This window comes from Chrysochloris asiatica, unplaced genomic scaffold, assembly GCF_000296735.1.
Source record: "Chrysochloris asiatica unplaced genomic scaffold, ChrAsi1.0 scaffold00092, whole genome shotgun sequence".
NCBI classification, from domain to species: domain Eukaryota; kingdom Metazoa; phylum Chordata; class Mammalia; order Afrosoricida; family Chrysochloridae; genus Chrysochloris; species Chrysochloris asiatica.
Genome location: NW_006408610.1, coordinates 5225413 through 5241061, shown reverse-complemented (window position 1 = coordinate 5241061; position 15649 = coordinate 5225413). Strand labels below are relative to the sequence as shown.

The following is a 15649-nucleotide window of genomic DNA, read 5'->3' as shown; positions in this document are numbered from 1 at the left end:
GTCCTGAGATGGTGAATCCTGGAGCCCTCAGCCAGCATTCCCTGGGCAATCCCATAGCTCCCTGGAGCAGTGGGCGGGACCCATGAAGAGGGAGCAGAAGAAATGTGAGTGGTTGAGCACCTCCTAGGATCTGTACAGGTGCTGGGCTGGGCATTTCACACATGACTTTCTCTTCTTTGGTCCTCATAGGTCCTTGTGAGGGTGGTACTATTATTATTCCTATTTTACAAATGAGGTAACAGATTTGGAAATTTTAACTTGCTCAAGGTCACGCAGCTAGGAAGTGGCAGAGCTGAGATTTGAAACTGGGTCTAACTGCCTTCCAAATTGGGGCTCTCTCCTCTGCACCGCCCTCTCAACACCTTTTCTGAAAGAAGGGACATGGGTTTGGGCTTCAGGCAGACATGGGTTTGAATCTGAGACGCGTGCAGCTCTGCCACTCCTAGTTGTGGGCAAACTACCCAGACCTCTGCTTCCTCATCTGTGAAATGCAGAGAATGAAAATATTTACCTCATGATCTTTGTAAAACTAAAGAAGCTAAAGTGTGTGAGGAATCCTGGTGTGGTGCTGTGGGATAAAGCACTGGACCACAAGGTCAGTGGTTCAAACTCACCAGCCACTTCTTGAAAACGCTATACAGAGTCGCTATGAGTTGGAACCGACTCAACGGCACTTAACAACAACAAAGTATGTGAAGTGTGAAACCAGTGCTTGGTACAGAGCAGACTCAATAAATGAAGTTCCTCACACCCTCTCCACCCTTTGTACAGATGGGAAAAGGAAGGCTCACAGAGGTGGCCGGGATGAGTTTGAGGCCCTGTGGCATCAGCCCAGAGTCCTCAGCCTCCATGTGGTGAGAAAGTGGGTTGGGACTAAATTTGAGACCAGAGATGGGGAAGGAGGGATCCTGCTGTGGGATCTTCTTCTTTAAGAATTGGTGAGAACACGCCCCCAGAGCTTGCAGAGCCCAGCCTGCGAGCCAAGGCCGGTTGCTGGATATAAGGTGACCTGGGTGTCCTAGCAACATGGGGTTAACTAGACCGCACACACATGTGTGCACATGTCTCTATCTACATGGCTCTACAGAGCACTACATAGCTATACATATACACATCTTACATACATATACATATACAGTCATATACATATCTTGCTAAGTTTGCAGTAGAAAAAATGCAAGGCCCTCAAGGCCATGCCCTGTTTTAACTCCATGGGCAGCCCCTTCCTGGGGGGATGAGGTGACCCCAGCAGAGTGGAGCTCCAAGTTCATAGCTAAGGGGCTGCTGGTGGTGGTTGCTGAATACAATTTTAGGACTCTAGGAACCCCAGAGAGAGACGGGTCATCCCACCCTTGTCTGAGCCCCAGAGACCCCACCTCCTCTCTGGCTTCTGCATATGGGCCCTGACTGCTTGCCTGCCTCCTCCCTCCCTCCCTCCCTCCCTCCCTCTAATGCTGAGTATTAAAATAGTCTATAAAAGCAAGTGACCAAAAATCTATAGCTCTAAGAATACCTGGTTATTTTCTGCTCCTTTTTTTTTTCCTGGAGTGGGTTTTGTTTTTTTATGATAATTATTATTGTTATTGGTATATCTCCTAATCACAGTTAAACCTGAAGGAAGAAAGAGGGGAGAAAAAAAAAAGAGGGAGGAGGGAGGGCCCAGTTCATAGATTGGACGGCAGTTTGGAGCGCACTGGCTCAGGCTTGGCCCCAGCTTCCCTTTGGGGTACAGCAGTCAGAGGTGGACCCCCAGAAGAGCTGGCTCTGGCCCCAAACAAAGACGGTGGGGGTGGCAGAGAACCTGAGGATGTCTTCCGGGGCAGAGTGACGTGCTGGCCGGGGGCAGCACCATAGGGCCTTCCGGGGGGACCAAGGCCCCCGCTGCTCCCGCCGCCCCCACTGCCGCCCCCAGCCCTGGGGAGCAGGGGGAAGGCGGCCACGGACTCCCCCGAGGAGTGTGGGGAGGCCCTGCGTAGAGTCTGAGCCCCATCCTGGGGGAGGGCTGGCTGAGAGGCTGAAATCAGCTTCAGGTCCTTGGTGAGGCGGCCTGGGGTGAGGGGAGGGGTACCCCGGCGCTGGGGCACCTGGGGAGGAGGGGGGCTGGATGCAGGCGGCAGGAGCAAGGACCCGTGGGAGCCAGAGGCCAGGGGTGGGGCACTTGGGAAAGTTCTTGGGGGGCCTGGGCTGTGGCCAGGAGGGCTAAGGCCTCCACGTGGGGGGAAGCCTACAGGGGAGGCCCCCCCAGAGGCTCCTGCCATGCAGGATGGCCGCTCAGGCTGCCGCGGGGGCGTCTCTGGTGTACTCGGTGGGCCAGCAGCCAGACCTGGGGACAACTCCCCGGGCGGCTGGCCCAACTGCCCAGGACTGGATGATGGGGATCTGGACGAGGGAGGCGGCGGCAAGAAATGCTCCAGGAGTCCCAGGCCTCCTCGGGCCCCCGGCAGCGGTGGCTGGGCAGCTTGTGGGGAGCGGGCACCAGGCTGCAGCGGAGTGAGCAGTGGCGAATCGGAGGAGGACAGGGAGCTGCCCAACGCCTTGTGGAAGTGACCAAATCCAGCTGCAGGGGCGGCAGTCATTGGGGCCGAAGGCGTGGGGGCCGGCGGTGGGGAAGAGCTGGAGGAGGGCAAGAGGGGGCTCAGTCCGGCGGGGGCGGCGAAGCCGGCCAGCTGCTGGATGTGGAAGGAAGACGATGAAGGCGTGTCCACTTGAGATGGGCTGCTGGCGGGGGATGCTGAGCCCAGCGCAGAAGGGATCAGCGACTGCAGCCGTTTCAAATGTCTGGGCGTCTGGCCCGCCCCGAGGTTGCCCAGCCCAGGTCCTGGGGGCGGGCGGAAGATGGCCGCGGGCAGGCGTGGGTGGTGGGTGAGGGCGATGGCTACCGAGGTGGTGGCAGCGGCGGCCTGCAGCGGAGCCTGGATCAGCGGAGTCCAGATGAGCGGGGTGGGGGTAGGCGTGGCCGCGGCCGCTGCCTGAACACGGTGCGCGCAGTGGGCCATCTCGCGGTCGTGCTGCACTATCTGCTGGATGATCTCGTTCTCTTGGTAGTTGAAGACGCCCGAGTTGAGGTCGTGCTGGACTTTGTGGAGGAGGATGGAGTTTTTCTTGCCTGGGGCACAGTCAACAAGAGCACAAGGTTCAAGCGAGAGCGGGGAAGGGAGCAGAGAGCTTCCAGGACTAGGCCTTGGCCTCCTGCCTCCTGCCCCACTCACCGATACGATCCAGGCGGTCCAGCGCCACGGTTTCGAAGGCCCGCCGCATCATGGGGTACTCCTCCAGCACCTCATTGAAGTTGTCCACGCTCAGCGAGTACAGACGGCAGTAGGTGTCCGCCCTTACGCTGGCCGTCCGCCGGCCCCGGGTCAGCAGGCAGATCTCTGCCAGAATATTGGGATTGGAGGAATGCACAACCCCTCCCACCCCACCAGGAGGATTCCCAGTAGACTCCAAAGAGCCTCCTGGCCTGCCCTATCCTGGGTCCCCACAGCCTGGCTCAGAAGGCTTAGTTGTGACCACAATGGTTGTCTCTGCGCCGGACTGATTTTGCCCTCTCTGGTACCAGCCTCCCTTGTTGGGTTTACAGATTTCCTTCTCCTGGCGGTAGCCATGCAGCCCCTCAATGTCTAGTCCTCGGTGCCCTCTAACCCATCCCTGGGAGTGGACATCTCTCTTCTGGGTCCCCCTGGTTGCCTCACCTCCAAAATAGGAGCCGTCTGCCAGCTTGGTCTCTTTGTTGCCCTTAGTGAGCACGCTGACAACGCCATGCTGAATGAAGTACATTTTCTTGCCTATGGTACCCTCACGGATGATGTAGTCCCCTGGCTGGAAGACTTCAAAGTGCAGCTTGGTAAGCATGGATGTCACAAAGTTGGGGTCTGCGTTGGCAAACAGCGGCATGGAGGCCACCAGCTTCCGACAGTTGAAGTTGATGATCTCCTGATCCCCAGGTGGCATGGATTAGGAAACAGAAGAGGGAGGGGAGGTCAGGGGAGCTGCTGACCAGGAAGGCCTGGCTCCCCTTCCCTGGCTGAGCAGCTGCCCAGCTCACCTCACGCAGCGGTTCACTCAGCTCGCCCAGGATACTCTCCTCATCAAACATCTTGCCCTGGTACCGGTGTTCATAGTAGTCATGAATGCGCTGCCGTGTGTCGGGGGGCAGCTTGTGGAAGGACATGTACTGCTCCACCTGCTTGTACTGAGGTCCAGGAGAAAGGGGAGAAGCATCAATGCCATGCCAGCCGGCCCCACCTCCCCAGCTGGCACCAAGTTTTGTGGGCATTGTTGGAAGACGTTGGATCCTTGGGATTTGAGATCCTCAGTGTGAATGTGGTCACACTGTGCCCAGAGCAATGGTCCTGATGCCCAGCTGCTTGGAGTGGAGAGACAGACCTCCTCCAAGTATCCCATTCTCACTGTGTCTAGTTCTAGGGAGAAAGGATGGGGCAGACAATATGGACCACTGAAAGCTCAGTTATAGGAGCCAACAGACCCAGGAGGTCCATCAATTTGCCTCTGACCGTCTGTCTTCCTATGTTGCACTGTGGCTCAGAGAGGCTCCAATGACTCTGGGAAGAGCTGTTTCCTAGTATGGGCAACAAGTTAGTCAGCAGAACTGGACTGCAGTCAGTTGGAACAGCTACAGGCTAAAGCAAGAGTGCACGACCCATCCTCATCCATCCTGTGGTTTATATCCAAATGTGGCCTCAACTGAGGCCCTGAGTCATGTTACTGAAGGGCAAGTCTAGTCCACGGAGGAAGGGCTACCGCAGGGACCTTAAGGAGAGTTTGGGACACAGATTTGTGAACGTAAGTCCCCATGGCTCAAACCCAAATATAAATTGGCCCTATCAGCCCTGAGAGTGAATGGTGAACGTTACCCCAGCAGTTACTGGATGGTAGGTAGAGGGGGCATGACTGGGTACAGGAAGCATTGAGTAAGGACATGATTAACCTTAGGAATACTCAGAAATAGGGGAGCCTAGGTACAGAGCTTCAAGGAGGTAGGGACATGGTCCTGCTTTTAATAATGCCAACTGGTAATTGGGGCTAGGGGAAGCGGGAGGTAAAGTTTCCTAAATTTCTTCCCACCAAGCTGTTCTGAGTCATGCCAGAACTCCCCCTTACCCAGAGGACAGTGACTTCCTGGCTGCCTTTGGGGCAGGGACACCAGAGCAGCTGGAGCTGTTTTAGTAAATTCCCCTGGTAACTCATGGAGGATGGACAAGGGTGGGGAGATGGGGTCTGGAAGCCAGGGAAGAAGTTGGCAGTCTACTGAAATGGTCCGGAAAAGAGCTGGTAGTGGGGATGGAAGGGAGGTGACATTTAAGAAAGATTTCTAGGTAAATCTGTAAGATTTGGAAAGCTATTACCCAAAAGATAAAGTTAACTCTCAAATGGGAGGTCACATGCAGCTGGACTCTCTAGAATAAACTCTGATCCTCATTCCTGATCCTGGTTCTGTCTGATCCCTATCCTGCTCATACACTGAACCCTGACCCTGGTCACACATTGAGCTCTGATCCTAGTCACACACTGAGCCCTGACCCTGTCACACATTGAAACCTTGCCTTGGTCACAGACTGAGTCCTGATTCTGGACACACACTGAACCCCAACCCTGGTCAAACACTGAACCCTGACCCTGATCCCAGACCAATTTCTCACCTGGCTCAAGACTAAGCCCCTGCCTGACCTTTACAACCTGACTTCCTTTTTACCTCCTTTCCCCAGACCTCTCACTCCTAACCCAGAATGCTCTTCTATCTAAGTGTGACTGTGTTACCACCCTGGAATGCTCTTCCAACCTCTTCCTTCCTCTCCTCTCCACTCCAGCTCTGCAAGTGGTCCTGAGCTCTCCCTGCAGGCATCATGGGACCCAGACTTCACTCCTGAACAGTGTCCATCTGTCAATTACCCCTGCCAGGGTGCTATGGCTCAGCACCTGGGGTGGGTGAACAGGCAGACAGGCAGTTAATGAATCCACATGGCCAGAATACAACAGGGGGCATTAAATAAATGACTCCATATGATTAGTTAATCACATGGATACTGAATGTGGTGGAGAATTAGAATTACACCCAAAGGGCTGTATGACAGGGTATGATGGGGTGGGGGCTGACAGGTCAGAGGAGACTTCACCAAGGAGGGGTGTTCAGGCTAGGGTGTGAAGAAGTTGCCAGGTGAAAAGGAGGAAGAGTTCCAGTTAGAGCCTGTGCCAAGGCCCTGGGGCAGGAAAGAACACAGCACATGCATGGTCTGATCAGGCTGAACTAGAGAGCTCTGGGTCCAAGGCTAGATGTGAGGATAGAGAAAGGAAGGGGCTGGAGTATGTCCCATACGGATCGGGCTGAGAGAAGATGCTTGGGAATCCATTTATATCTCAAGACCAATGTGAAGCGTCTGAAGAGTTTTAAGCAGAGAGAGGAGTGATACTATCGGATGGATATTTCTTAAAAACCACTCTAACAGCTGTGAGAAGAATGGAGAGGAAGGTGGCAGAGTGGAGCCTGCTTAGCCAAGTACTGCGCAGCTTAGTAGGTGCTAGCATGGGCCTAAGGGTTTAATGTGTATTTACTTGCTGCTCACACACCCAATGACATAATTGTTGTCAAGTGTCATTGTCATCGAGTCAGTTCCAACCCATAGCAGCCCTGTATAGGGGTTCCAAGGAGCAGCTGGTTTGCCTTAACTGCCGACTTTGCGGTTCAAACCCACAGCGATATTACTCCTTTTACTTTTACCAGTTGCTGTGGAACCGACTCGGACACACTGTACCCTCATATGTATCTAACTAGAACTATGTTCCACAGGGTTTTCAGTGACTGATTTTCCAAAAGTAGATCACCAGGCCTTTCTTCCGAGGCCCCTCAGGGCCGCTGCACACCGCAACATTTTGGTTAGTAGCGAAGTGTGTGTGAATTGTCAGTACCATCCAGGGATGCCATCTGCATCTTCCAGGTGAGGAAATGAGGCACAGAAACACTATGTGACATGCCCAAGCTCGTATAGCTCCTGGAGATCCTCTGTGAAAAAGAATTGGGATTAGACTCTGAGAAGTCTGGCTCCCAACAACAGCTTTCAAAGCACTGAATGGGTGATGGAGAAGCTGGGGACGAAGGTAAAGGTGGCCGGGATGGAGAGAGGAGAATGTTAGAGGTAGGCATTTAGGATGGTTCTAGGCAATGACTGATAGGTGGTAAAGTAGGCAGGGTCAGGGATGACTCCCCAGTCTCCAGCTCAGACAACTGCGTGACTATGCCCATTAACTGAGGTGAGGAGAGTAGAGGTTTGGGTGGAGGAGAGGTTGTTATTTTAATCTTGAACATGATGAGGTTGAGGTATGGGGGAGTGATCAAATAGATAGCACAGAGCTGCATGAGATGGGGGCTAATTAAATCATTGTGGCCCCGTTGCAGAGAGACGCTGAGGAGCCCTGGTGGTGCCATGGGTTAAGTGTTGGGCTGCTAACCGAAAGGTCAGCAGTTCAAGCCCACCAGTAGCTCTGTGGGAGAAAGCTGTGGCAGTGTGCTTCTGTAAAGATTTACCATCTTGGAAACCCTAGGCTGGCCTACAGTCTTTTGCAATAAGTCGGAATTGACTTGACAGCAGTGAGTTTGGTGTTTTGGTTTGGGCATAGACATGGACATTAAAAACGTGTGGTGGTTTGTGGGTCATAAAAACAACAGGACCTAGAATACAGTATAGACAGAGGAGCAGAGAGGTTAGACCCAAGCCACCAGGGCCATCCACAAGTAACGACTGAAAAGTCAGCAAAGAAAATTAAGAAGGACTAGCTAGAGAGGGGAGTCTCTGTTGTATGGTGTCAGCAGGCAATGGGCTTAGCTGTTAATCTAAACGTTGAGAGTTCAAGTTCACCCAGAGGTGCTTCAAAAGAAAGACCTAGTGATCTTCTTTCAAAAAAAACCAGTCATTGAAACCTTCTGGGGTCACTCTGAGTTGGAATGAACTTGATGGCAACTGGGTTACTAAAGCCAGAGGTAGTAGGAAAACCGGGAGAGTATGGGGTGAAGAAGGAACCCTACGGCTGCAGTGGTTAAAGTGTTCGGCTGTTAAACAGATTGGCTGTTCAATACCACCACTCCAAAGGAGACGGAGAGGGCAGCCTGCACCCGTACCAATCACAGCCTCAGAAGCTCCGTAGGGCATTTCTACTCTGTCCTTTCAGATCGCGGTGAGTCGCAATGGACTAGACAGCAGTAGGGTTGGTTTGGTGTCAAAGACATGAAGTGAGAAGTTAGCTCCAGTCGAGTTGGCCCTTCAACCCTACACACACTGGAACAAAATATTCCTGGGTCATGCCCACAAATCAGACGGTCATCATCCACAGGGTTTTCATTGGCTAATTGTCAGAAATAGGTCGCCAGACCTCATCTTCCTAGTCTGTCTCTAGGAAGCTCTGCTGAAACATGTTTAGTGTCCTAACACATAGGCTGCCATGGCATGGGAGGCAGCTGAACATGACTGGGATCAAGACCAGAGTCTCTGGAAAGCATTCCCTCACCGCCTTCAAGAAGGGAGCATTAACCAATCAGGATTGCTGATGGGTGGAGCAAGATGGGAACCCAAAAGGCTCAACAAGCTTCAGTAACACAGAAGACAACGGGGAACTCAGATTTAAAGGGCTGCGATAAGAAGAAATTGGGTTCAGTACGTGGAAACATTTTTTTTTTGGAATCTGTCCCTGAAGAGGAAGCAGACAATGGAAAAGACAGCAGCCAAAGCAGTTTGATGGTGGAAGGGCAGCCGTTCCTGAGCACATTGAAATGCTGATGGGAAAGGCCAGTGGGGATGGAGGGCTGGCTCTGGTAGGGTCATGGACAAGGTGAGCTCCTTGAGAAGGCCGACAGGATGAGACCCAGAGCGTCATCAGGAGAGACGGGCCCTCAGAGGGCAGCAGGGAGTTGAAACAGTCCTTATTCAAGGGGTATCCCTGTCTTATTCCTCTGTCCCTTGGGGGCCCTCTTGGGAAGGACCAAGGGTAGGCTCCTTGCCCTACCTTTTCCTGGTACTGGCGCCTGGAGGAGTCCAGGGACTGGATGAGGGCAGTGGCATGGCCGATGAACATGGCGTAGCAGGTGGCCCCCACAATCATGCTCAGCATGGTGAGCCAGACGTCTGACATGCCCACGGGTGCCTGCCGCCCATAGCCGATGCACAGCATGTGACTCATGGCCTTGAAGAGGGCGTAGGAGTACTGCTTTCCCCAGGAGTTGTTCTGTGGACAGACAGAACGATGGACAGACAGATGTGGGGGAGCTGAATGGGCTTGGGCCAATGAGAGGGCAGGTCCTTCTCACTGGCACATAAAACAATTCCCCCACCTCCCATCCCCTCCACCTAATGCTGTCCCAGGGCTCAGGGACCTTACTGGAAGATGAGAGTCTTGGGTGAGGAGTCTAGAGGCCAAGCTGGCCACCTATAGTGAGAGGGAAGGCTTCACGTGGGTCTTTCTCTTGCAATGGTGATTGCAGGGAGACAGGCTGCCCCAACAAAGGCAGGGCTGGGAGCCCAGCCTAGCCTAGGTCTGACCTCTCAGCTCCTAGTGGCAGCCTGGTGCTCTCAGGAAATTGTAAAAAGTCACCCTGCTGCCCCATTGTTGAAATCACTCCATCACTGCACCACCCCCAAGCTACAGCTAAGTGAAACCCATTTCCCCACTGACCTCAATTATAAAACCAGATACTCTTCCCCTGGGGGGACAGGCTCTGCTGAGGAGCTGAAAACACTGTCCTCATTCGGAGTGAACAAAAGTGGAAGTGAGGAAGCCCAGCTAACTCCTCCCCAAACCCAGCTTCCATCCTCTCCAGGGTTGTGGCTGCTGGTTACAAACTGTCACCCTTCCAGAATGGACTGTGAGTTTGGGGCTGCAGGGGAAGCCAAGGAGAAAGGGAGCTGGCTTAGGGCCATTTTCATCTTCACTGTCAGTCTGTGCCTCAGGGAAGGCTCCGAAGGGCCATCTCTTGAATTGAGTGCTTGGAGGAGCCTGTGCCTCTCACATAAGAGACTATCCCAGATGGGGTCACAGTCACCTCTTTGTGTCTCTGCTCATGGGAAGGAACATTAGCAACAGTGTGGGAACTCTCCCTGGGCACCACAGAATGCTTCTCAGAGCCCCAAGCACTTGACTTGCACCAAAAGGAAGGTCCAGTTCACAGAGCTGCCAGCCACACTCACTATCACTGTGGGTTAGTGGGATCTGGTGACTCTCAGTCTAGACGAGAGTGGGGGCTACACAGGTGACCCCAAGGGAGTGGAGTAGGATGTGGGGGCCTTGTCTGGGGGACAGCCCAACCTCCAGTTGCCTCTGGCCCTGCTTGCTGCTTCCCCATGGAGCCTCAGGGGACTGGGGAATTCAATCCATATGGCCGATTCATTTACACTTAACTCATCAAAAGGCTGTTTTGTAAAGGCCTGTTTGATGCTGAAAGATGCCTCAGGGTCTCTTTCACCTCTTTCAAAGCTGATTTTTCCTCCCCTGGGGCCCTGGAGATTTGCCTTCAGACTCAACTCAACTGAATGTGAGGGAGGATGAGGCAGCCCTCAGCCTGAACGAGGGACGGCTCACAGAGGCCTCTTCCTCCAGCCACAGAGGGGCTGGGGGACACTGCCCTGTGGCTTCCCAGCTTCTCTTCCCCATAAGGTGTGAGGGGTGGGGAGGAGATGAGGCTTCCCCGCAGCGCAGGACCCCATGGTGGCCAGGTTCTGTGTGTGGTGGCAGTGTGAGGATGGCCCAGTTCTGCGGTTGGAGCAGTAGGTGGCCAGTGTGCCCTGGAGTCTCCACGTGCTGCAAACAGTGTCCTTCACAGGTTTCTGTTTAGGGGGTCCGGTTTTTAAGAACGGGGCTGTTTCAAGAGGAAGGAGCTATACCAGCCCTGCTTTGCCATACTAGATGTAACCTTAAAGAGGCCCCCGATCGTAGTCTCCTTGGTGAAATCAAGACCAAACATGGAGGGTCCCGACTCTGATGGAGCCCTGCTGTGGTGTAGAGGCCACAGCTCCCAGACCTGCGCTCTGTGAGAGGACACTTGGACTGAATACAGCTGGGGGAAGTCTACTGGGCAGTGTGTGCACCTTTTGGCATCAGGCTGGCATCTCAGGGTCCTTCCTGCCTCCTGGGACTCCAGAGCTCCTTGTAGTCCACAGCTCTGGCCCTTGGGAATTCTGACTGACTCTGGTTCTGGGGGAGGGGGGGGGCAGGGAGCCGCAATTCCGGGGGCCTTTTCCTGAGGCGAGGTGGGGACACTCACCACCATGTTGTTGATGGACACCCAGCAGTCGTCAGGGAAGTCCTGCAGCATGGGCACCAGGAACTGCAGACAGCCATCCCAATGGCACAACAGAAGCATCATCCCAATGAGGTTCACGATGCGCACCACGGCGCTGGCCAAGTCATAGGTCATGTGGAAGATCTGCCAGCAGAGACAAGAGGGGTGGTCCAGGTAGCGGAGTGGCCCAAAGAGACCAACTGCAGGCTGGAGTGTCCCAGAGGAAGGCCTTCTGGGACTGGATCAGATAGAGGTACCCAGGCTGGACAAACGGAGGGAGGCTCGGCAGAGAAGCCACCTGGTCCGTTTGCCCAAAGATAAGAACCAGCCAGCCTGGGGTCCTCAGGGAGCCATCCCACTGGAGCCTAAGGTCTGCAGTCATGCCAAGGGCCTGAGGACCAATAGCAGGCACAGTCCTGGAACTGTGGAGGGCCAAGTTTACACAGTCTGGGATCCCAATTCCCAAGTGTCTGATCATGTTTCCTCCTCAGGAAATGGCGACAAAAACTCTAGCCTGCGTGGGCTGTCATTAGGACTAAACTATATATATGGAATCCTGGTGTGGTGCTGTGGGTGTGCGCCAGACTGCAAAGACATTTGAACTGCAAGGTCGGCGGTTCAAACTCACTAGCTGCTCCTTGGAAACCCTATACTACAGGGTTGCAATGGGTCGGAATCGACTCGACAACACTGAACAACAACAACAATATATATGAAGTGCTTTGGTTGGTTGGTTATGTGCTGTGGAGTCGGTTCTGACTCACAGCGACCCTGTACAGGGTTTCCGAGGCTGTAAATCTTTACGGGAGCAGAAAGCCTCCTCTTTCTCCTGCACAACAGCTGGTAGTTTTGAACTGCTGACCTTGCGGTTCACAGCCTGATGCATAACCACTACGCTAAATGAAGTGCTTAGTCATAGGTATATTAGTATTCAATATGTTGTAAACCATCATCAATTAAGAAGTCCTCTTGTCCTCTATGATTTAATAGGAGTCGTGGTGTGGCACTGTGGGTTAATGTATTGGATTGCAAAGTCGGTTTGAACTGCAAGGTTGGCAGTTCAAGCTCACCAGCTGCACCTCTGAAACCCTATACAGGGTCACTGTGGATCAGAGCCGACTCAATGGCATTTAACAACAAGTTATTTAATATGTATTCTAATATCACACCTTTACTATGAAATAATAATTGTAATTTCACTTCAGCCCACTACCACACACCCATTTCTACCACTGTGACTCCTGGCGGGGGTGTGTGGGGGTGGGGGGTGCTGAAGTGTGGCAGAGCAGGGCCAAGGCCAGAGGTATCCCAGCATCCTTGTCCACTTAGATCTGGCAGGCGTCGCCATAGTGACAGAACAATGTGGGGACACAGAAGTGAAGGAAAGTCTAGAGGGAAGTGTTAGAAAGTTCTGGTGTTGCTTATGGTCTGGGGGACCTTCGGGAGGTGGCCCCAGTCACCCATCTATTCTGGTCCCTTCTGGAGAGGGGCTTTTGGGTCAAAATTACAGACTTGACCAATGCCATTGAGACATAGCTTAAGGTTATTTCAGATAAGGAAACTGAGGCTCAAAGAGGCAGATCCTAGATATGACGATAAGTCCAGAAGTATTCTTACAAAAGCATAGCAACCTTTACCAAAAACAAGTCAAAATGTAAAGCTATTGTTGGTCGACATATCATCCATGCACTTTTGAAAGTGGTGTTTCTATCTCTCTGATCCTTTGATGGGAGTCCTGGTGTGGTGCTGTGGGTTAATGCGCTGTACTGCAAAGTTAGTTGAACCGTAAGGTTGGCAGTTCAAGTTCACCAGCAGCTTCTTGGAAACCCTATACAGGGTTGCTATGGGTTGGACTGAGTCGACGGCATTTAATAACACCAACAATCCTTGTATGAAGAATTCTGTGCTCTTTGGTTTTCACCATGCTAAAATGGCAATTTTGGCATCCTTGAGGGACTTATAACATATTCCTTTTCAATGTTTACATTTTGAGACGAGAGAGCAGTCTACAGGGGCAAGAGCAGGGCTGTAGGGTATCTCATAGGACACACCTGGCTACCCTTGAAGAATGTTGATATTAGGTGCCATAGAGTCAGTCCCGATTCATAGCAATCCTGTATAGGATTCCTGAGGAGTGGCTGGTGGGTTTGAACTGCTGACTTCAGTTAGCAGTCCAGTGCTTATCCTACAATGCCATACCAGGACCTTTGAAGAATAAGCGGTTGCATGGACATGATGGGGAAAAAAAATCCTTGTTGCAACTTTGCTGTTTTTTTTTTTTTTTCTCACCAATGCAGTTTTCTATTTTCTTGAAACTTCTTCCTTATATGTTCCTGTGATCGTCCTGTGTCCTTTGAGAAAAATCTATCAAGATTCCCTTTTGGGACCCCCAAAGACGAGTCTGTCTCCATAACCTCTGAGCTGACCTCTCTGCCTTGAATTTAACTGGCCCAGCAGATACCTTCAGAAGCCACTGTTTTGATTGGACCTTTTTATGATTTCATCTGAAGGTACCTGAAGGAGGCTAAGACAGGTATATTACTGAGAGAGCTTGTCTGCAGTCACCCATTGACCACAGACCACAGAGACGAGTTTAAACAAGTTTTGCTTGGACAACACGTTTATTCCAGTGCGAGTGTGAACTGGTATCCCAGTAGAAACACTTTTTGACTTGCCCTTGCATTTTGATGGCTAGTGGTCTGAGATCCTGTAGCTGGTGGCAGGACATTCTGATACTAGTATCCTCGGTGTCCCTTTCTGAAATAGGGGCTCAGCTTGGGTCTATGTTTTGAAAAGCCAGAGATGAATACAATTTGTCCACAACCTATAGACCCCAAGGTCTTTTCCATTTGTGGCCCCTCCACAAGAGATTGACTCTGAATGTTCCAGCTGAACATGCAGGAGTTTGCTCAGGATGAACTAGACACTGGACAGGTTCATGGAAGGGTCGCAGCCAAGCTTGTGCGTCACTCACTGTGGGCCCCGAGACAGGCAACAGAACGCCACACCAAGTGTAGGCACCTGGCTCCAACCTCTTGCCCTCATTTAGAACTTTAAACATATTACTAACCCATTGAACAGATGGACACACCAAGGCTCAGAGGAGCAAAGGGAGGCTCCCAAGATCACAACAGCAGCGACAGAGCCAGATTTGAACCCAGGGCTGTTTGGCTCTGAAGCCTGCAGCCATCATATTAGATTATTACAGTGACCCGGAGAAAGCATGTGGTTTTCAGTCATTCTGTCTTATAAAACAACAATTAAAACCTAAAGAGGCTGAATGCCATGCCCAGATCTATACGCGAGTCAGACCCAGAGCTGGGTGGGACTTTCTGACATCTAGCCTCCTGTATGCCAGGCACACAAGGGATGCGTTAGACAACACCACGTACCTGGAGCCTAGGGCCACTTGCAGCACTGGGTCAGTTCCAGGGCTCTATGTCATGTCCTACAAGGACTAGGGGCACTGGGGCTCATGCAGGAACCCTATGGTGCAGTGACTATGAGGTTGGCTGCTAACTGAAGGGTTGGTGGTTCAAACCCAGCAGCTGCTCATTGGAAGAAAGATGACACTGTCTGCTCCCATAAAGATGAAACTCTGGGAGACTCAATGGGCAGTTGTACTCTGTTCTCAACGGTCGTTATGAGTTGGCAGTAAGTTAGACTTTTTTGGTATTGGGGACCATGCAAGTCAGTCTGTGGCTAGTCATGTGACCAGAGTCAGGCTCCATGTGAAGCCAGTGCCTCTGGTCCCATCCCCCGTTAGCTGCCTGCTCTTGAACTTGTGGGGCGCTCCCCAGTCTCTCAACCAGCTAAGAGGACAACTGTGTGCCCTTGGGAAGTCACCAGCCTTCATGATTTGGGGATGACAGGATGCCCCCAGCTCCCTGGCTAGGGAGGACAAGTGGCATGGGGCCATCTTAGAGACAGTTAACTCAGTCCCTGCCCTCATCTCCCACCACACCCAAGCCTCTCTAACCAAAATGAATATGAGGTCTTTTCCCCGCACCCCTACTTTTCAGCTTGAGAAATTTAATTGTCTAGGAATGAGCTCTGGGCCCTGTGATATGAATACAGGCAGGGATGTTATTATTAAACTGCTTCATTTCCCAGCTTTGGGAGCTCAGTAGGTTAGTAGCCGTTTGCCATGTTGGAAAAGAGAGATTTGGAAAGCCAAGGCCACTGGTAGCAGAGACAGTGGTCACTCAGGGACAGGAAGGCAATGTTCCCAAGGCCCTTGGTGGAGTCCTCAGCTGGAGATAGGAGGGAGGGCAGGCCTGGCCCTGACGTTTGAGGAGCTAGGGTCAGGGGACAATCAGATTTCCACAAACCATAGTTCTGGATTTTAATGCAGCAGATTAAAGCAAC

The 15649-nt window shown here is 52.4% G+C and overlaps 1 protein-coding gene across 1 annotated transcript in view; it reads right to left on the bottom strand.

Moving 5' to 3' along the window:
• Positions 1-1521: 1521 nt before the first annotated feature.
• Positions 1522-15649, bottom strand: part of HCN4 (hyperpolarization activated cyclic nucleotide-gated potassium channel 4) — a 55432-nt gene continuing 41304 nt past the window's right edge. Inside the window, exons 3-8 of the mRNA XM_006866509.1 lie at positions 11264-11425; positions 9013-9231; positions 4046-4192; positions 3693-3933; positions 3210-3374; positions 1522-3106 (exon numbers count right to left, since the gene is read on the bottom strand). Coding sequence (XP_006866571.1) covers positions 1665-3106; positions 3210-3374; positions 3693-3933; positions 4046-4192; positions 9013-9231; positions 11264-11425 — 2376 coding nt within the window. The 3' untranslated portion in view covers positions 1522-1664. The remainder of the gene's footprint in view (positions 3107-3209; positions 3375-3692; positions 3934-4045; positions 4193-9012; positions 9232-11263; positions 11426-15649) is intronic.